The sequence below is a fragment of the Coturnix japonica genome, chromosome 1 (genome assembly GCF_001577835.2).
Source record: "Coturnix japonica isolate 7356 chromosome 1, Coturnix japonica 2.1, whole genome shotgun sequence".
Lineage (NCBI taxonomy): Eukaryota > Metazoa > Chordata > Aves > Galliformes > Phasianidae > Coturnix > Coturnix japonica.
The window spans coordinates 116305704-116328001 of NC_029516.1; the positions used below are offsets into that span (position 1 = coordinate 116305704).

Sequence of the window (22298 nt, forward strand, 5' to 3'; positions counted from 1 at the left end):
CTTCAAAGTTTTATAGAAGAGAACTACGTCTTCAGACTTGAGCAAAGAAAACTTAATTGATAATGGTTCTTAAAACTGAGCTATGAGAACACAGAGATAGCAGTTTCATGAAAGAGATCTAGGGGAGCCACTCTGAGAGCACTCCCTCAGTCTGGAAAAACAGCTCTTGAAAGTCTTAGGATTTTCCACAAGAACTTCAGCTCTACTTCACAAGAAGCAATGACAAAATAATTTGAGAACCAGCATGTACTTTTATGTACCCTGCAAAAGTCTGAATTGGTTAAAAATCAAGAGTACCCCTTCAAAATCTACAAGCCTAGCTGAACATGTAGAACAACCATAACAGACTGAGAATATACAGTATTAGATGAGGTGGGAACATATGTTATCCCTACAGTAACAATGAACAGATACCTCTTCATGAGTTGTGTAGACACATTGGATTACAAAAAGAATTTCAATGCCAGAAAGAGGCTTATGAAAAACGTACATCTGCGCTCTCTGAATGAATGAAGTCACCTAAGAAAAGTCAAGCTGTCTTGTGAAAGATGAAATGTTTCATCCCTTTCATAGTAACACTTGTGAGATTCTCTACCTTCTTTGCAATGGAAATGTATTGTTCCCCAGCAAAGTCCATCTTGTGCTTGTATAGATGACTCAGCTATATTATACGTCCAGGTTGAAATACAAACTCTTACTGGGATTTATATAAATGTTGGCAGAAGAGTTTGATTAGCATAACGTTCTTTAGTTCTATATGTGCAGCAAGTTATTACTGTGATGGCCATAGTATAAATGCATAGGCAAAGAAGCAGAGAAGTTGATAAGAATAAATATCTAGGAAAGGTCTTTACAGTTCAGAGCTCTGTTGCTTTGCTTTTGTTCAAAATGCACCAGGCATTTGAAAAAGTCAACAGTTTCATAACCAACCTTGGACAAGCTAATGTTTGACTAGCACAGGCTGATAACCATTGGTGTCACCGGCTTTCACCTCGGTCACCTCACTGCAGCCTCACACTGGCTTTGTCCAGCTCTTGCAAGGCTACAATAGAAGCTACCCCCTACAACCGGCCAGCCGGGCCCCGCCGCGGCCTACTAACCCAACCCGCCTCCATCCCCGCCCCGTTGCCATTATAAGGCCGCCCCGCTGCCCGCCCCCAGGCTGTGTCGAGCGGGAGGCCGGGGTGTTATTGTCGCGGCCATGGCGTTGAGCCCGGTGCTGGGGAAGCTGGTCAGCAAGCGGGTGGTGCTGGCCAGTGCCTCGCCGCGGCGCCAGGAGATCCTCACCAACGTGGTGAGTGCTGCCGAGCCGCTCTCCTTCTCTCCCCTCGGCGGGGCCGGCGCGGCCCGGGACTCGGTAACGCGGGGCGGGTGGAGGCCGGAGCTCCTGCGGCTGCTACCCGCGGTCTGTCCCCGGTGTGAACGCGGAGGGCGGCCGCATGATTAACTGAGCGGCCCGGAGAGCGCGCAGCAGCTGGGTCTGGTGATGAGTAGATTAAATTACTGTGCTAAAAGGCAGCACCATTGCTTCTGGTTGTTGGCGCTGACTGGAGTAATTAAAAGGGTCAGCCTGTTGCCCTAACTTCATGAGATGAGTTATTACTTTTGTGGGGGGTAAGGTAGTTACCCTTCTCTTGCAAAGCACTCCTGAAGCATAAAGAAAGCTTTAATCCTTCCAGAATATTTGGTGGCTGTGGAGGCAAGTGCAGGCTGGGACAGCAGACTGGCAGTAGGAAGTGTTTGAATGAATATTATACCTTGCTAATGAGGCTGCACCTCAAGTATTGTGTTTGGTTTTGGGCCCCTTGCAATAAGGAAGACATTGAGATCATGGAACATGTTCAGAGAAGGGCAGCTTGTCTGGTCTGGAGCACAGGTCTTATGGGAAACAGCTGAAGGAGCTGGGATTGTTCAGCTGTGAGAAAAGGAGGCTCAGGGAAGAACTGATTGCTCCCTACAATGACCTGAAAGGAGATTGTGGCGAAGTGGGGGTCAACTTCTTCTCCTACATAACTACTGATAAGACAAGAGGGAATGCCCTCAAGCTGCACCAGGGGAGATTCAGTTTGGCTATTAGGAAAATTCCTTCTCCAAAAGAATGGTGAGATGCTGAAATGGGCTGCTCAGGGAGGTGGTTGAGTCACCATTTGTGGAGGTGTCCAAGAAATGTATGGATGTGGCACTGAGGCCCACGGTTAGTGGGCAGGATGGTGTGGTGGGTTGATTATTGGACTAGGTGATCTTAGATCTTTTCCAACCTTTATGATTCTGTGATTACAAAATGAATAATATAAGTACACGGGGTTCTTCACAGGAAAAGTCAGAAGTTAAATATAAAGAAGGTATGTGGAGATGAAGAGAAGTATAGAGGTTTGCACATGCTGAGTTAGAGATGTAATGTCTGTTGGGTATAGTCAATTTATGTGTATCATCTGGAGGTGGGAAGTAAGTACAACATGTTTTATAAAACCATCTACTTCTTTTCTACTTACTAAATTTTTACTAGCAGATAAATACAGATGGTAAATCTCATTGAAGAATGTGCATCAATGCTGTGCAAGTGCTGTGGAGGGATTCAGCTCTACTTACAGGAATAGGCTAGTCCCAGGGCACATAGATTTGATGCTGTGATAATAGAAGCATTTTTTCCCCGCTTATTATTATAAGGGTAGGAATGTCTTAAAGTGAGTAGAGCAGAAACTGAATTTGTCACTTACATGATGTGTCTTAGAGCAACTTGTAATGTGATTACACTTTCTGCATTGCTTTCTTTGTTACAGGGTCTACGGTTTGAGGTAGTTCCATCCTGGTTTAAAGAGACACTTGAAAAGTCATCTTTTGCAGCCCCTTATGAATATGCTGTTGAAACAGCAAAACAGAAAGCTCTTGAAGTAGCAAATAGAATGCATGTGGTAAGTGTGGAATGCGCGTGGTAAAGGGGAGCTGTGAGAAAGAAGAGGACAGACTCTTTAGTAGGGTCTGTTGGGATAGGACAGGGGGAAATGGTTTCAAATTAAAAGAGGGGAGATTTGGATTGGATCTAAGTAAGAACTCGTTTATGATAAAGGTGGTGAAACACTGGAACAAATTGACCAGAGAGGTGGTGGACACCTCATCTCTGGGGAGGTTCAAGGTCAGGCTGGACCAGGCTCTGAGCAATCTGATGTAATGTAGGTGTCCCTGTTCATTGCAGAAGAGGTGGACTGGATGATCTTTGAGGGTCCCTTCCTACTTAAATGATTCTATGATTTGTTGACTGATTCAAGAATTTGTTGACTGTGAATCCAGAGCTTTGCTGTAGCTTTCACTGAAAAGTTAATCCAGTTGAACAGTTATAACAAGAGAATTCAGAATTCATAAGAATGGAGATGCTTGGAAAGCAGAAAAAAAGGAGACAATCTGCTGTAAAACAGTGAAGGAGGCTGACACTCTAAAAAGAGTGAGAATCTAACAGTTTCATGTCTATGATTCTTAAATATTATAAAATCTGTTATCAAATATACAGTGTCAGTTGGATTTCTGCCCTTGTCTGCAACTGCTGTTTATGAGCACACGAGGCTGTTCTTTACCAGAACCTTTTCAGGAGTCCGGCTGATGAGATCCTATGAAGTATATTGTAATAATGTCTTAGTACAACTCTGGAAGAGGAGTATATTTGTACAGCCAGTGTTAATGTCAGAAAGGGAATCTTAAGCACTCTAAACCAACAGTGTTACCAGATGTTACCACATGATCTTCAGCGTAAATTGTTAATCCAGGTTTCTGTCACCTTTTTTCAGAGGTTGGTGTGACATTAAGAGAGTGTATTTCAAACCCAGATTTACAAACTGCCTTACGGTGGCCTTTCATTGCAAATCAGTATAATGGCGATAATGTTCGTTCAGTGGATTTCTAAATGCATCTTGAACAAGGAGGGTTTTTTTTAATGTTGAAAGAACTTACTTCAGCTATTTAAATTACTTCAAGAGTATCTTCTGGAGAAGAATCTCCTCCTTACAGACATTTTTGCTTAAGGGTTGCAAATGGAGACAGATTTCCTCTCTTGTTTTAAATAGTAGCTGTGTACCTCATTAACATGCAATTAAATAAAATTTTATCTGTAAGGACAGGCTACATACAGCTTAAAGCCAAGAAAGCACTATAAAGATTCTTTATATACCTCTACTTCTCAGTTTCCCAAACTGTACTGTATATGCTCCCTTGAGAGAATTGTAGCTAAAGAGAAATCATTCAGCGTACTTGACTATGAAAGGTGGCTCCAGAGGGCTTCAGATCTGTACTCCTGTCCCCACTGCATAGGGTGCTTTCTCTAAAGGAAATGTAACTGCCCTTTCAAGATCAAATTGGCCTCTGGGTCTGCAGGCAGTTCTCTCCTAGATGTATCTATTCATCAGTAAGATAGTCGGGTGAAGCTGCAACCTGAGAAGAGTCTGCTTAAGTCTCCTGTTTTACTCACTTTTGTGGTGTTATAAATTATTACTCTTGTCTGAACAGTGCAAAAGGAGGAGAAAGTGTCATGTTTTTCAGTTCTCTGTAGAGCCCTATCTGTAAACCTACCTGGTGAATTCAGGTTTTCTTGCCTCATTTATCTATTTATTTATTTTAAAGCATTTTATTCTTTCTGTTATTTTTGTTTTTGAAACATACATTCTTTCTTTATGCCTTTTCAGAAACACCTGAGAACACCTGACATTGTTATAGGAGCAGACACCATTGTGGTAAGAGGTCTTCTGAGCTTCGGTATCGTTTTAAACCATGACAAGCATAGAAAATACAAGCATAGAAAATACAAGCATATTTAGGCTTAAAGTTGGGGGTGGAAAATGATTTTTTTCCACTGACAAGTTGCACCTGAGATGAGATGTTTTTTGAACTTTTGTACATGTGTTTCTAAGTCTTTTCTTCCTAACAAGGCTAATTTTGCTGTCTTGAGTGCTCAAAGCCTCAGTACTATTCTTCCAGAGACAATAGTATCTCTATCTGTGTTCTTTGCACTGCTCAGTAGTCTCATTTTGAAGATGTGGCTGAAAACTTATTTTAAATCCTTATTTTAAATCCTCAGTTTCAGGAAAACTAAGAAGACAGCACAATATCTCTGTCTTTCTGTTTTAGTCTGTGGATGAGCAGATCTTGGAGAAACCAGTTGATAAGCAAGATGCATATAGGATGTTATCAAGGTTCGTAATGCTACATGAGATTCAAAATGTGTACATTTGTTTTAATGGGAGCTGTATAGATGTATATTGAGAAATCTGTGGCCATGTTTTGTTCTGATGTTTTTAAATATCATAAGCTGGTCTTGTATCTGAAAATTAGGTGTGCTTTTCTCTTAGCCAAAGCTGCTTGTTTCTTGCCCTTTCACTACAGGAAGATGGAGGACTTAACAAACCATTTTGTTTTCATTTTAATTTCTGGAGTGAATTATTGCAGGACTTGTATGCTTCATTTAATACTGGAGGGGAAGACAGGGAGAGAATTATGATGGGGAGAAGAACAGAAGTAGTTTGAGGCTTAAATTTTAATGAAGATAATTGCATGTATGAAAGAGTGATGCTTGCTCACTGACACCTGCTTTGAACTCCTCCTACCTTGTTTCCCTTCAAGAGAAATGTCCAGTGTCTTCAGATTAAATTTACTATTGGATAAACATTGTTCTAATTTACTTTGCAGTAAGAAAGATGTAATACAGTCAGTAGTGAAATTAACTGGTTGAATGATTGAAGCTGAAAGGAGACCCTTCATCTTCTCCAGCCCATCTGCTCAAGTAGGGTTGCATTGTGAAGTCATAAGAAAATGTGTTAGTGTCTCAAACGGAGGCTACACTTGCAGTTTTGCTCCAACCCAGATTCTGCTTTATGGATTTATAGTTTAATTGAGGAATTGTTTTTTACTTCCATTGTTGCTCTCAGTGGATGGACTGTCAGGCTTTTAGGCTTCTGCTTTTTTTTTTTTTCCCTTCTGAAGGGTACCTTTCAAATTTAATGGTTTTTTTTTGGGGTTGGGGGGGAAATGTTGATTATTTTCAAGGAAACGCTAACTGAATAAAATAAAACAAATCGCCTCATTTTTATAGGATGAGATGCGATGAGTCTGCTTGCATTGCATGGGAGGGTCACATCACATGGTAGCCTTGCTAATCTCTAATCTCTTCAAAAATTTAACTCTCATGATACTTACGAGAGTTCAATTGCTTCTATATTACACAAACTTAATGCCTTTACAATTATTCAGCCACAGTGTGGCACTCTGGAGCCTTTAGAAGAATGGCTACCACTTCCGGCTTTCTGGGCCAGAATCACGCAGAATCACAGAATGACCCGGGTTGGAAGGGACCTCAAGGATCATGTAGTTCCAACCCCCCTGCCTGGCAGGGCCACCAAACATACACATTTACTAGATCAGGTTGCCCAGGGCCCCGTCCAACCTGGTCTTGAACACCTCCAAGGATGGGGCATCCACAACCTCCCTGGGCAGCCTGTTCCAGGGCCTCACCACTCTCCTAGTGAAGAACTTCCCCCTAACATCCAACCTAAATCTTCCCTCTTTTAACTTAAAACCATTTCCCCATGTCCTGCTATTGTCAGTCAGCCCTTTTGAAGAGTTTACTCCCCTCCTGGGAGTAAGAATCCTGCTCACTTGGGAAGTCTGTGCATGTGTTTGAGGAAGAGTGAATGTAAACTGTCTTCCTGTACACACTGCTTCTGTTACTGCAGTTTGCTGTGGAATCCCTGGAGCTCAGTTGTTTTGATGAAATATATACATAATCTGCAGTTACCTGGCACCTGTTTGTGATAAGTTGTGACCTAACTGCATATAGGCAGTTTTCAGTGAAGATACCTGCAATCACGGTGTAAATGTTGACTGGCTTTTTCTTATGCATTTGAAGTAGTTGCTTCTTCTGTATGGTGAATAGTCTGACACCACTAATTGCTTTCTCGAATTGTGGACATTGGTGTTAGTGAGATTTTAGAGACTTAACGTAAGTCTTCTTAACCTTTTTTTGCTGGGTTTGGTTAATATCTTTTCACTTATATTGAACTAAGAATATATTTGTTTGACATATTTATATCATGTTGATGTTTTTGTATGATCTGTTTGGAGGTGTGGCAATATGATTATGAAAAATACTTCTGCTTGTGACAGATTTCATAAAACCATTGCTTAATATGTGATTTTCCCTGACAGGTTGAGTGGGAAGGAGCACAGTGTTTTCACAGGAGTGGTTATTATACACTGCAGCAGTAAAGGTACATTGGTTCTTTTTGCTCCATGTTTTCATGAGAAATCATTTGTATATGGACTTTGCCTTCTACAGATGAATCCATAGGGTTGAATTTTCTCTTATATAGTATGAATTGGCTTTGAACTCAACTTGGGAATTACCTAACCTTTAAACTAAAAACACATCACAAAAGCTACCCTTCTTACTGCATTCAGTTGCAATCATCCTTCCTCTATGACAAAATACAAGCCTATAAAAATGATCCTTCTGAGAGCTATGAGGCCAACTACAAGATCAGTAGAAACTGGAAGAAATTCTCTAAGTGAAATTCAGACAATTTGTAGCAGCTGTAGGGAGCAATACATCTATATAACTTTTTCAGCAAACAATTGTTTTTTGAGCACTCTAATGTCAAAATTTGAGTGTTCAGAGGATTTCCTCTAGTAGTTATGTCTATATTTTGTTAGAGGAACTTATTTCAAAGGCCCTCTGAAATTTCAGTGAGTATGGTTTTATGTAGACAAATTCTTTACAGCTTTACTTTTTTATTGGAATGGTTGTTTTTAAGTCTTGTAACAGAAATAGGGCCAGTGATCCAGTACTGTTACTGATGTTTGTACAGTAGAAAGAGTAATGGCTGGAAAAGAAAGATCTACCTTTTACCTCCTGCAGGATTTCAGTTGCTACCAGAGTACAGACTAATAATTTGCACAGCAGTAGCAAGAGATGTGGACTTGGATCTTGTAGGAAATAGTCAACTAATAACATGTAATGTGCTAGTGCATGCTCATTCTTTTAGAAGGCTGCTTTCTTTTGAGTATATTTTGGTACAGCCTTGCTCTATAATCTTACTGGGTTCATTGTGTACTCACTCATTACGCTGTTGGAGCCCACAACCAGATATGCAGTGCTTCATAGCACACTTTAAAGAACCTTTGGCATTCTTACAGCCACTTCTATGTAAAAAAGGCTGAAAATAATAGTCATATTTATTGAGAGATATGAAAGATCACACTGCAGATGGCACTGCTGGATATCTGCAGTACAGATGCAGCTGCACGCTCAGCTCATGCATATATAACAGCTATAATTTTAACTATGTTGTGTTATGGGTTGTTTGTGAACACTCCAAAGTTAGAAGGATGTTTGCAGCCTTCTTTGTTACTGGGTGTATATGCTGGCAATTAATTAATTACGCTAACTAGAGCATACTGTACACAGGGAGAGCAAGCTGCTAGCTTGAAGAGGGGAACACAGTGGTAGAAAATGTAAAAGCTGAAAGCTGTGGAAGCTTACTGAAAATTATAAGTATGTGCAGGGGGAAATAAACAGAAGAGTTCACTGTCCATTGAGACTTTTGTTAGCTACATCGTGATTTATATCACTTTTTCTAAGTAAAACTTGTATTTATATGAGGTATAATTAAACTGATGTTACTCTCTAAACTAATTTGGTGTTACAATTTCTGTTTCTAATGAGAATTTCTCTCTGTAGATAATCAGCTAGAGACAGAAATCACTGATTTTTATGAAGAGACTAAAGTAAAATTTTCGGACCTTTCAGAAGAGCTCTTGTGGGAGTACATTCATAGTGGAGAGCCCATGTAAGTAAGACCCTAAAGCTACCTAATACTGTGTCAGAGTAGATCTTGGGTTATGTTACTAGACTGCAGCATAAAATATTCTGCCCTAATCTAAGCTTAATCTATCTCGTAGCAGTGTACTTTCAGAAGCAGTTTGTGATTCTGTACAGTCTGGAGTTAATAGACTGAGACTGACTGACCTTTGGTTTCAAAGGTTGCTTACTTAAGCTTTCAGGTTTGGATGTTAGTCAGTGTACTTCTAACTACCTTGTTCCGTAGGCGTGAGCAGTGAAAATGTTGGTTTATTGCACTTTATCTGGCTGTATACATAACATTATGCAGTGAAATTTACATAATTGACTTAAAGATGGATTAAATTCCCAAGATTACTTTCTGTTTCTATTTATATTTTTTTGGAAATTTCTATTTCCAAAAAATTACATAGAAATTAGATAAGACTGAGTGAGATAGCACTGGATTTTGTATTTGAATAGGACTTTGAAAAAGAGCCCAACTTTTCTTCCTGATCTCATTTTAGATTTTCCTCTGACTGAGAGCTTCAAGGCACATACTACAATTGTTTGAGTTCTAAGACATCCTCTTAAGTTTGAGCTCCTTTGCAAGCTAATGTATGCCTAAGGACCCTTCAGCCTTTAGTGGAATAGGGCTAGGGTCAAAATGTAACTGGGTGACTAAGTGGCAGCATTGGTCTCAGAAGCACTTGCTGTTACTGTCCTTGCTGGACAGGATGTGGAGGAAGCTGGGTGACCCATGACAATGCGATTTGATTGCAGTCAGGTGGTATATCTCCATCTAGGGGGACTATGTCACTTGAACTGGCAGAAACTTAAGGACCTTAGGCTACTCACCCTTAGTAGAAATATTAATCCTTATATTTAGTTATGATTTATAAATTGCAGTTTTGAGCTTAACTAGAATCCAGCTTCAACTTGAGTAGACTAGTCTTTATTCCAGTCTCTGTAGTACTAGTGATTACATGTTCTGTGCAACCTTTACTGTCAAGAACACTCTCAACCTTAATTAGATAGGTCTCAGCTTTCATTTTCTCTCCCCCAGGGACAAGGCTGGTGGATATGGAATCCAAGCCCTTGGTGGAATGTTAGTTGAATATGTCCATGGAGACTTCTTGAATGTGGTGGGATTTCCTTTGAATCACTTCTGCAAAAAGCTAGCAGAGTTGTACTATCCACCCCTTAAACATACCATACAGCATATAAAGCATGACTCTATCCCTTCTGTGGACACTTTTGAGAGCCTAAGTGATGGAGAAAGTGAATCCTCAAGTTTCAAGGAACATAAAGGTGCTAGTAAGTTGGACAGTCCCTCAGGAGTTATTTACAACTCTGAAAACAGCTCTGGTGTCAGAACTGATTCTGTGATACCTTTGGAAAATCAGAATGGAGTGTCAGACAATGCAACAAAAGTTCCATCTAAAATTCTAGACCTGATGGATGGTTTTAGAGCTTCAAAGGTAAGGATAGGGGGGAGGATGGGGAATAAAACTAATTACTCTGATTGATACAATTGCTTTGTTGGAGGTAATTTGAAATGCTTGAGATGGGATAAGAATAATAGTACAGAAGAAACAGTGTGCATTACCAGAGAATCAAAAGTAGCTGAAACTTCTGACACAACACAGATATATGTATATATTTTTGTATGAATTCTATATACTGTTTAACTGCAGAGATGGTTAAAAATCTTCTTTTTAATTTGAAATTGAAGATGCCTGCAGGACTATTTTTTTTTCTTTTTCCTTTTGCCACTTGCATGTTGGGTATTGAGTATAAACGGTTAAACTGTGCTTTTAGGATGTCTGGAAACAGCACCTATCTGCTTTCTTTCCATATGTTCCTTTTGTCGTGTAGTCTAATTAAATGCAACTTATGGAAGATTGACTTATCTTTCATTAGCTACATCAGCGATTCTGACTCTGGTGCATGTTGTAATTAGGAGACTCCAAAATAACAGACATTTCAGAAATGTATCATGCAAATCATGCAAAAAATGCATTCCACAGTGAAAGTGGAATGTTGTTGGGAAACTTCAGAATGCTTTTAAATATAAATGTACTGCTGAGGTTTTTAGCACTAAGTGCAATCAAACAGAAAACAGCCTTTTATCTACACTGCTCAGAAGGCTTTTTATGTGCTTTAATTACCAAACTTATTTTAAATGTATGCAATGCTTGTCATAGTGGGGTTTTTTTGGTTTTTTTTTCCCTTTTGAACTTGTAATACTTAGTTTTAGAATTCTGGGAGAGATCTTAACTTTTTTTTTATTTCCTGTTAAGGAAGTAGCTCTTTTTATACCCTGTTTCATGTTCTAGTTGTTTATCAGATATTGCCTGGAGATTATCAGCTGGAGAGATGTACACCTAACACAGGCTACAAACTGAAGGTCACAAGCAGCTAAGTGTAATGGGGAATGAGTAACTGGGTGTTTTAAGTGCTACCAGGTTATGTGCTCAGAGCTCCACTGTAGTGAAAGAAGATGAAGGAGAAATTGAGCGCTAGTCATTCTGAATAGATTAGTGATATCAAGTCGGTGATGTTTCAGAAAGAGATGGAAAGAACTGCTCAAGTGGCAGTGAAATGACAAACCTAAAGATAATTTAAAATAGCAGAAGAAAATACACAAAACAGTGAACAGTGGTTCTGTTGAAATAGTAGAAAGTCACTGTTAAGCCTGTAAATTGGTGGCTACCCTTACGGTAGTCCTGGGCACAATACAGTTAAGTTATGGAATGATAATTAATAAAATCAGATGTTCTTATATAGCTGGGCAGTAGCAGTAGTTGTTTCAGTAGCATAGCAATGGCTAATGGTAGGCTTGTTGAGTGAGGCATATCCACTTAGAGCAAGTTTGATGTACAAGAATGGATGAGATAATGCTTAGCACATCTTCAAGTGCAAGATGTGGAGAATTAACAGCGTACTGTAATTGCACATTAGGTGCGCTTGTTGCTGTGATCTGATGGCAAAATCAGTTCTCTGTGATGAAAGTTGACGGAAAACTACTAAATAGAAGCAGGAGCTTTTCCTAATAATCTGTGTGAAATCAGCATGGAATACTGGGTTTCATGCTGGGCTACTGGGGTTTTATCTTCCTGAGGCCTGAAGATATTTGTACAATTCATTATTGTTATTATTTTCTTTGTTCCATGTGTAAGTATCTTAGCAAAGTGTGCATGTAGTCATGTAGTAGAGTTGTGCTTTGAAGTCTTATTCCTTTTTCTAGACATAGTTTTTACTGCACGAAGACCAATCTTTCTATAACTGAAGCTGCTACATTGCCTTAATGGAACTTTGCAGTTCCTAATATTTTAGGTAAATCAAATTTAAATTGATCTTTTACACATTCTCTTAGGCATTAGTTCAGTTGTTTAAATATATTTGGCTTAATGGAACATGCATATAGCTAGGTATATGCTAAATATCTGTATAATGAGGTGCTCTTAATACAAACTCTGTAGGCTGCATGCCAGTGTATTTTGAGTTTCCTTCTCTCATATACCTCTGTTCCAATTAATGTTACTTAGCAAAGTTATTAAAACACCTAGAGGAAAATAAACCTGTCATAACAGTTCTTAGGAGTTGTTACTGTGTAGCACTTAAGTAACATAATTATGTAGGCTAATACTTCTGGAATGTCTGTGGCAAAAGGTGTAGGTACTTTGTTTCTTGATTGCGGTCTTTCTAATGCAACTGGTTTTGCTCTTCTTTTTCTACATGTAGGCTCTGTTTGTAGCCTCTAAGCTGAAGATATTTGATCATTTGAAAAAGAAAAGTCCTCAAAAGGCTGCAGATATTGCAAATGAGGTTGGAACTTCTGTGTGTGGGACTGAAAGGCTCCTTGATGCCTGTGCTGCTCTTGGTTTGCTGGAGAAAACACCACAAGGTGACTTTTCCCATCCCTTCCATGTTGTCAGTAACTTGGATTTGAGGTGGAAACATCATTGCTTTGTCATTAATAGCTGGAATTGTTCTGTTTGGGAGCAGGCATTATTTATTGAACACACCAGGTATCCTTTGAGGAAACCCTAGATTGATGTAGTGTTCAGAGAGCAAAAGCAATCATCTCCAAATTCTAATAACTTTCATGGGCAAGTCCCAGGGAGCAGCATAAAAGCTCAGATGTGCCACCTAAATAAGGAAATGAAAGAGAAAGTCCTAAAGGCAGAACATATTGGGGAATGTGTGAATTTAAGGGGAAGAAAAGGCATAATCTTAAAACAGAAAAATGCGGTCAAGAGCGAGGAACTTGTGATGATCTTCTGTGAATATCAGATGCATAGTTAAGATTATCTGGATTATAAATAAACAATGAAAAGGTTCTCTACATCCTTCAGCACCTACATTCATTTTAAAAAGGAAGCCCCAAAGTGATTTTCATTCTTGACAAATGAGGAAACCTTTAGAAGTATTTCATAGAAATCTTTGTTCAGTAAAACACCTTGTGATGCCAAGATCAGGATTTGGTGGCTCTTTAATGGCATTACAAGGTAATATGCCTTGAAATATTAGCTGACATCTGTAAAGTGCTGGAACAAAACTGGTTATAACTGTGCTCTTTCCTTAAGGTTATAGGAATACGGATTCAACAAATACTTATCTGGCATCTGATGGTGAATTCTCGCTTCATGGCTACATTATCCACTCTAATGACCATCTTTGGCCTCTCTTTACACATTTGGAGTCTGCTGTTAAAGAGGGAAGCAGGCAGAACCATCGAGCCTTTGGAAAGAAAACGGAGGATTTATTTAATGTAACGTAAATTCTTATTTGTTTCAAAACTCACAAGGCTGGAGCTTCTCTAGGGGGAAATAGAAAATGAGCTGTTAAAGAGAGTACATGAATCTCAAATGCTAGAAATACAGCATAACTTGCTTGTCATAGATTTCTGTTCCCTTCAACTTTTACAGTGCAGTCTTAAGGCTCCAGAAGTTCTGGAGCAATCACAGAATATACTAGAAAACTTAAGTGCTGATAAAATTCAGATGGAAGTTCTGCCCATCCAGTTAACATACCCTACAACAACCTCTCAGTGTGTTTAATTGACTACTGTGTGGCCTTTTTGTTATACCAGGTTACATTTTTATATGTATTCCTTCAATTCTGGGTGCTGATTGCTTGTTACTGATGTGCATCCAGTGCAGTCTGTTGTGGCTGTACATTCAAAGTTGCTTTTTAAGTGCTTTAAAGGGAAGTAATGATCCAGTCTACATAGGTCACTCAGCCTTTGTTTTATCTGACTTTGTAGTTTTGTATATACTTCAAGCTGGCGTATGTTGCCATTAAGAACTGTAATCCTTTCCTTAATGTTTCCACCTCAATAGTGTTCCTTTCCTAATGCTAGCCCAGGTTGGTCTCTGGGGTATCACATAAGGTGATTCCTAACTCAGCAGTTCTACACCTAGTGAAGCAGACTTGTGCTTGTTTATGGATGAGATTATATAAGGATTTCATCTTTGACTGCAACACTTCAGGCTGCATCTTGAGGTTCTTGATTTGCACCGAACTTCTAAATGTTGAGTAATCTAGTTTTCTAAAGAGAATGTTTCTACACTTCCATTGTAGTTAATAAATGAAGTAACAGCCTTTGGAGATTTTAGGAAGTCCTTTTAGCCTAACATTGTCTAAATTACTGGTGGACAGAAGCTCCCTTATGAATCCTTCAGAGACTGATTTAAAGGGAACTTAGATTCTTTAAGATAACTGCAGAAGTGGATACTTAAATTTGTGTGAATTACTAACTTTAGTGTAGGTGAGCTATTTTGTGTTAATCTGGATTATCAACTAGAGTTTTACTGGGTGATGCTAGGCAGGAGACACTATTTGAGATATGCAGTTTCATATCTCTGCAGTGCAGTATGTGTCCAAGTAGGATAGATGCACTGCCTGTGGTACTATATATACCATAGCCGGTAGATATTCTACTTAATGGTAGTTTAAAAGCAATGTATATCCAATATGGTTAGTATGGAAGTGAGATGTGCTTTATGCATCACTTAGAAGCTTGGAGGCATAAGGCTTTAGTTCTTCATACTTTCTTAACTGATCTAAAACAAACAGTACAATCCTTAATATTGCTGTTTTAAAATTATAGCCCAACAATCTAATTATTTTCTCATCGTGTGAAAATAAATGCTAGAATTGTATGAAATCAGTTTGTGAGTATATCAGGAGAAAGGATCATAGATGAAAATTCAATCTGTCTGTTCAGGCATTTTAAAGATGGAAGACATTCTGCTGTGGAACAAATTCCTTAAATGTATATCTGAGGCATAGAATTGCATTAAAAACACTTCGCATTACCTCTTCCTCCTGCTGTGCTGCCTCAGCTCATGTTTAATAGCCCTTGAGCTAACCAAGACTATGACCAAGCTAGTTAAGTGTGTGTTCTTTGAGACGTAACTACAAAAGATGTCTAGATGACAGTTAGAAGCAGTTGTAACCAGCAAAGAACTTGGATGAGCAACCAGGCAATGATACTTTGGTCTGTTTTTAATTTCAGAATTCTCATATTAATATATTAGTGCACCAGCTCCTTTGATTTGAACATAATTTTAGTTATAGTAATTGAAATTTGTTTCACATTGCTTGTGTTTTAAATTTATTTTTTCTTTTTAAGGACTATTATCAGAGCCAGGAAGTGAAGCAGCGTTTTATGGCTGCTATGCACAGCATTGCCCACCTTACAGCAAGAGACGTGGCTACAGCATTTGATCTTTCAGAGTTTAAGACTGCTTGTGATTTGGGAGGTATGGTCTGTAGTTGAGCCTGTGTGCAAATAAAAGGGAAAAAGCTTGCTTTGAGATCTGTATTTTATTACTTGGAACATGCACAATTTTCCACTTGATTTGGGTATAACTGACTACTGTTACTTTTCTGGTATTGTAATGTCAAAATAAAAGGACTGAGTGCAGTTAACTGAAAGCAGAGTTATTGAAGTGGTAGTTGAGTGACTTGACAGTACCTAAATAATTTTCTATAGTAACTATATTGCCCAAACTTTGAGGCGTTGTTCTTGATCATATTAAGTACTCTTGATCATATTAACCGTCAGTATTAATACTGAAGTATTATCTACTGGCTACCTTTATTTCTGAACTGATGTTTATCTCTTAATGTTACATACAGACTTTTCCTTAAAAATTTATGCAAGTGGTCGGAGAGAAGATTTTACTTGAGTTTCTTTGAACTTCCAACAGGTTGTACTGGAGCTCTGGCTCATGAATTAATGCGAATATACCCAAATATGAAGGTCACAGTGTTTGACCTTCCAGAAGCCATTGCAAACACCTCTTGCTTTCAACCATCAGAACAGTGCACAGCTCCAGTGACATTTGTATCAGGTAAACATAACATTACCATTTATCTATTATTCTCAAGCACAGGACAGTCTCTCTTGCTGCAGAAAATGGTGTGCTGCCCTACTCCAACCCCAAGTCTGACTTGGTACAATGCAGCATTGGCTCACCCATAGTAAACAGGTGTTGTTCTTCTCACACCTGCAGGGATAGAACCAAACAGTGGTTGCAGAGTGACGGTAAATAAAGTGGAATAAGTGGAAGTAGAGTGTGTCTTTGGCTTTTCCTATCTAGGCAAGATCAATACAGTTATTACAAAAGACTTCAGACTTTTTTTTCTTGCTTTAGTCTTTCTCTCCATTTCTACATAACAGAATTCTTACCTGTGATCTGCTCTGCTTCTACACTATGCTTTCCTTAGCTACGGATCAGTGTATCACCACTCCTCTTTCTTCAGGCTTCTTTTTTCACCTCTGCTGAAACTCCCAGTTCCATCTCAATGTTTTTATTTCCTTCTGGGGAGCTATACTAACTGTAATGAAACATACAAACTCTGCCTTTCAACAGGTGACTTTTTCACAGATGACCTTCCAGAAGCAGATCTTTACATACTCTCCCGTGTTCTTCATGACTGGCCCGATGAAAAGATTCATGTACTATTAAAGAAAATATCAACTGCTTGCAAACCAGGTAGGTTTTTAATCTTTTATGATTGATTACAGGTGCAAATTAATGCACAAGCTCGGAATCATAATAATAAGTTAATATATTTTAAAAATGGATTTTTTTGTCTAATCATGGCAGTCTTTGCTTATATAACTGTTTGCATTATAGTAATGCTTCCAAGAAAAAACAAATCTACTAACAAAATGATATAAGTTCTTACTGTAGTTGCAGATATTACAAGCAAGTACATCATCTCCTCTATCTCTGTGTTCAGCCTTGCAAAGATCTGTATCATCAGTTACTGAAGCATGAGCTTCTACCTGTGTATATACAAGCAAGCCAGTTAAATTTGCTGCAAGTTAATCAAGGAGAGGCAATTCTTGCTATGTCTCAGAGTCTCAGAGTGCTGAGTTCAGCACTACTTTATGATGAGATTTCTTGAAAAGTATGTAGTGTTGTACTTTCAACTACATTTTGAAAAAGATAAAAGATGAAAGGGGAGGCTTTGAGCAAAAAGGAAGAGAAAAGCCTTCCTGCTTTACTCAACTGGTTGCTTAATCCAAGAGGATTAATAGTAGCTATGAAGTTTGTTTCACAGGAGTGCATTCAAAATAAGATCTAGGTTGCAAAGCATAACCCTGTTACTCAGAATCATATGAGTTGGAAGGGACTAATGGAGATCATCAAGTCTAGTCCCCCTGCTAAGGAAGGTTCCCTGTATGTAGGTCACATAGAAAGGTTTCAAGATGGATTTTAAATATCTCTAGAGAAAGAGGCTCCAGAACCTCTCTGGGCAGCTTGTTTATAAACTACAAAGACTGGATGGCTGTCTTTCCTTATGTGAGGACTGGGATATGACAGGAAGGAGTTGCTTGATTCAAATACTAACAAGACTGAGTTTAAAAATCATGTTCAGGAAGTGATCTAGACTTCACTGAAGTAGAAACAGAGCTCAAAGCTCCCCCCTCCCTCTAACAAGTAATGGTTTCTTCCAGGAAGAGATGATTGAAAGTAAAATTTAGCTACTGATTACCAATGAAGCCCATTAAAACACTGTTCTGATGGAGGACCTATGTATAAATGTCTCTGAACAAAACACTAAAAATGTGAAGCTAGAAATACCTTACTAAAGTACTTCTGGTTGTTCTGGAAATGCAGGAAGTGCCTTGCTAGTGGCAGAAAGTGTGCTTGACGAGCAGAAGACACACCCTCCTAGAGTTGTACTGCAGTCTCTGAGTATGACTGAAGGCAAGCAGAGAAGTGGCTCAGAATATAAACAGCTGCTGGAGAAATATGGATTCACCAATACGCAAATTAAGATCACGGGCAACTTACTAGATGCTGTTTTGTGCTTCAAGTAGAGTCAGTCATCTTTGCATGCACAGAAATAGCGTGAGGTGCTGAATTGTTTTAACGTGTGCAATATACCTGTCGTCACCCAACACTGTCAGTTTAGGACCATTTTGACCCTTTATTTGAAACACAGATGCTAGATATTGTCATAGATATGAAACTGGTCAGCTCTGAATAAAAAGTTTGACTCAATTCTGTACAAGCTGTATTCTTTGAGATAATAGTTGTCTTTCCTTTTCTATGGGTCTTTACTGAGAAGCACTTCAAGGATGCCATTTTATGCTTTAAAAAATAAAATAAAAATAAATTGGTCTCAGGTAAGACAACCAAACTCTAATCAAGTTCCTGCAGTACTTGTAAGGTCATAGGAACTTCAGTAACTTCTAATTTCCAGGCACAGTATATACCCACACAGACTCCACTTGAGTTGTTTCCATCGGTTCCTGTCAGATTTGTTCTTTTTCTGAATGTTTTTTTCTCAGTATTGATAAATGGCTGTTTATACTATGCCTGTTTATACTTTGCCTGATGAAATTTAGGTTTTATACAGCTTCTCAAAGGTCTGTGAATAGAAATTTATGTTCCAGCTTTTAATTAAAGAAATACATACCCCATCTCCTCTCCTCGAGTACTTTGTCACTAATGTCACCACTTTTAATCGTTTTCTTTGATACTATATTAATATTTACCATTTCTATTTTAAATGCCCTTTGTAGTATAAGCATTCCTAGAGATTAAAGTTGTACTTTCAAACTGGCTTTCTCTTCTATCAGTTATTACTTTCTTGTCTGCCTCATTTCTGGAGCAATAATCCTAACAAGCCAACCTCAGCAAATAGTTTGAGCAAGGTCAGGAGTTGCATCTGCCTGCTAGACTCTGTCTTGTTATTTAATCGGAAGTTACTTTGCTCTTTGAACACTGACTAAAGCAAACGTACTACAGTGATTCATTCAGCTCATCTAAGAAACGTATAGTACAGAGTTCTTCAGCTGTAGAAAACTAGGGGCATGTCAGATTTCTCTCAGACATGTATATGTAAGTCTTAGCAGAAGCTTTTTATGCATGAAATTTTGCCGATTTCATCTGTTTGGAGAGGTGTCCAACTATGGAATGTATTTGAAACAAATCTATTTTCTGCATTGTTACAAAGTTTGCCATTGTGCTTAAAGGGTTTATATTTAAAAAACATATTCCAGCAATGAATTTTTCTGTTTCAGCTATTCATCAAGTTTATGCTGCACTTCAGGCTGTTAGAAACTGAGTTGGAACACCACACTCTTAAAGCTGGCACATTTATTACTGTCAGACTTAAATTTGTACCTCTAAGTGCTGTGTACTTAACAACTATAAAACTTGACTAACACACACGGTTAACACATCTCCTCAGTGTACTCTGTTATTAAAGTGCAGCACTTTATATAAAATGAGACTTAGTTCCTTGAGCATGGTGACTGTGGTAATGTACTAACAAACACAGCACTGTGTTCTTTGCTGTTTCTTTATTGTGAAGTCAGCTTTAAGATCATGGAATATGAAATAGCCATTATTTAAAAACAAAACAAAAAACAACTTATAATAAATTACTGCAGTAGTGTGATGTGGTTAGAGGGTTCAGGATCATTTTGCTAGCTACACTTGTCCAACTTACGAAGGAGGCTAATACAGGCTTTGCTGAATGGTGGGTGCCAAAAAGACAGAGCCAGGCTCTTTCCTATGATGCACAGTCATGGAATGAGGGATGATGGGCACAGTTGGGAAACCATGACTGCATAACTAGCTAGGGAAAAATAAATCATTAAGTATTGGAGCAGGTTGTTCAGAGGTTGTGGAATCTCTGTCCTTAAGGGTTTTAAGATCTGAGAATAAAGCTCTGAGCAAGCTGATGTGACTGCAGCACTGTTCTACTTCAAGTAGGAGGGTGGAGCAGAGTTTGCCTGTCATCTACTTCAGCTCAAGCTGTTCTGTATTTTGATTAGATTCCATTCAGGTGAGAAATGATAAACTCATCCTTTCTCACTAATGTTCAAACTTTTATTTTTTTCCTGGAAAAGGCTGGTATTGTTTCTGAGTGTAGGGAGTAGATTTAATGGTGTTACACTGAAAAGATTTCCTTAGCAGTTGGGATAACAGGCGGAAGTTGTTCGGCCTAAAGATACTGGAATTGATTAAGGAATGTAGGGATGATTTGTAGAATGCAAGTGATTTTCTGCCAATAAACCCTGTAGGTATCTGTGGCTGGAAAGTGGATGGGACAGAATTGTAACTAAGCCAGACAGCCTAAAATCTTAGGAGGAGGTATTGAATGGCCTTTTTCTTTGTGAAGTACCTGTTCACCACAGGATACGTGGCTTGAGCCTGTATTTACTGAGGTTGCTAATGACATGGTGATGAAGCAGGGTATTTATTAATAAGCTTTTTGAAGGACTTCTGTGACACCTGATAGTAAACACAGAGGTCTCAGCTAGCAATATTATCCTCAAGTGCTTATAATTCTTATCATCTCTATGTCGTGCAGACTGGTGGTCTATAATAGTCATTATGTATTCAATACTTTGATTGAGAATGATGTAATCGAGGCATCTTCAAGCTCCAACTTCTGGCCTACACACAGGCATCTACCTTCACTTTTCTAACACCATGTGTTTTAGAGAGTTGGTGTCCAAAAACACTCCCTAACTCGGAGGTCAGTGGCCCACAGCACCTGTTGTCATCCCGTTTCCATGCCACGCCCATGATGTGTAGCAGCCCCTTTCCCCTGACCCCCAGCTGCCCCTCCCCTGGCACAGCTCCATGCCGTTCCCTTGGGCCCTGTCGCTGTCACACAGAGCAGAGCTCAGCGCTGCCCCTCCGCTCCCCGTGAGGAGCTGCAGCTGCCATCAAGCCTCCATCAGCTCTTCTGCTCTGCACTCTGCACACCAAGGAGCCTTAGCTTTTCCTTATATGTCTTGCCCTTTTTTGTAGCCCTCCTTTGGATGCTCTCTATGATGGTTTTGTGTCCTTGTGTTGTGATGCTCAAAACTTCATACGCTGAGGTGTGGTTATGTTTCATTTTATACTTCGTTGTTTGCTAGATGTCTGAGGTGTACTGGTTGGAATGATAGAAGGGATCATCTTCAGGGTCAGAACAAAGATACTAATGTTGTGCAGCACTTATTATTAAGATCTCTGCAGCCATTTTGTTCTGAGTTGGTGGTCCTTACTTCTACTGTGCAGAAAAGCTACAACCACATAACATGCTAGTCTCAAAGGCAGTAAGTAAAACAGCTCTTGTTTTGTCAAGTGCCCCCTCAACTATGTCTTCCCCGTTCCATTCATGGGTCTGAAGATGGAGGAAGAGGCTGCATGTGAATGATCGAGTTCTACCCTCAACCCTTGACCATTCCCACCAGAAACAACTCAGTTCATACAAAAGTAATGTAAAAAATAATAATAATAATAATAATAATAATAAAGCTTTGTGGCTTCTGTAATGTTTGTCATCCACTGTTTTGTCCCCCTTGGCACAACTTAGCAGAAATTGTCTTGTTGATAATGGATTAGTACTGTTGTATGCATTTGTTTTTAAATTAGGCTGTGGGATTTTGCTGGCTGAGATGCTGCTGGATGACGAGAAGAAGAACAGGAGCGCAGCTTTGCTTCAGTCTTTGAACATGCTCGTGCAGACAGAGGGAAAGGAAAGAAGTGGCTCTGAATATCGAGGCTTACTGGAACAACACGGATTCTCTAAAGTCAAAACCAAACTGACAGGGAATTTGTTAGATGCTGTTCTCTGCATTAAGATTTAGGAGAAAAAGATTTAGTAGTAAAATCTGGATTATATTTGATGTGTTGTAATTATATTCTGTTTGCCAGTAATGTAAACAATAAATGCTTTGTTTTTTGAAGTTACACTTATAGAGGGGAAGCAATTGATGGCATTTATCTTGAACTTGAGAAGCTTTTAATGTTCAAAATAACGCCTCATTGTGCCACAGCTGTCTCTGCTGTTTACACAGTTAGAAACTATCTGGGCACAGCAGGGTTTCAAACAGCTGTGCTTATTGCCTCTATACAATAGCAGGACACGGGGTAATGGTTTTAAGTTGAAAGAGGGAAGATTTAGGTTGGATGTTAGGGGGAAGTTCTTCACTAGGAGAGTGGTT

The 22298-nt window shown here is 39.1% G+C and overlaps 1 protein-coding gene across 4 annotated transcripts; it reads left to right on the top strand.

Annotated features, from left to right (window-relative positions):
* The first annotated feature begins 1138 nt into the window (after positions 1 to 1138).
* ASMTL (acetylserotonin O-methyltransferase like) lies at positions 1139 to 22050 on the top strand. 4 transcript variants are annotated; one of them, XM_015848497.2, is made up of 13 exons: positions 1139 to 1294; positions 2781 to 2912; positions 4671 to 4718; positions 5113 to 5177; positions 7186 to 7247; positions 8717 to 8825; positions 9882 to 10296; positions 12563 to 12725; positions 13408 to 13592; positions 15459 to 15588; positions 16039 to 16182; positions 16705 to 16827; positions 21727 to 22050. In XM_015848497.2, exons 1-13 carry the CDS (start codon positions 1202 to 1204, stop codon positions 21939 to 21941), a joined length of 1884 nt encoding a protein of 627 aa, XP_015703983.1. In that variant the 5' UTR covers positions 1139 to 1201; the 3' UTR covers positions 21942 to 22050. The 4 variants fall into 4 exon arrangements, with proteins under 4 accessions (XP_015703983.1, XP_015703993.1, XP_032297332.1 ...); XM_015848507.2 differs by lacking the exon at positions 21727 to 22050 and adding an exon at positions 17962 to 18913 and having other exon boundaries at positions 1140 to 1294; XM_032441441.1 differs by lacking the exon at positions 1139 to 1294 and adding an exon at positions 2084 to 2101.
* The last annotated feature ends 248 nt before the right edge of the window (positions 22051 to 22298 follow it).

Excerpts from the sequence above, each read along its gene's own strand:
- ASMTL (XM_015848497.2), top strand. The coding sequence starts at position 1,202 with ATGGCGTTGAGCCCGGTGCTGGGGAAGCTGGTCAGCAAGCGGGTGGTG. Across the intron at positions 2,913-4,670 it reads TAGCAAATAGAATGCATGTG|AAACACCTGAGAACACCTGA; the intron begins GTAAGTGTGGAA and ends ATGCCTTTTCAG. Across the intron at positions 12,726-13,407 it reads GCTGGAGAAAACACCACAAG|GTTATAGGAATACGGATTCA; the intron begins GTGACTTTTCCC and ends TCTTTCCTTAAG.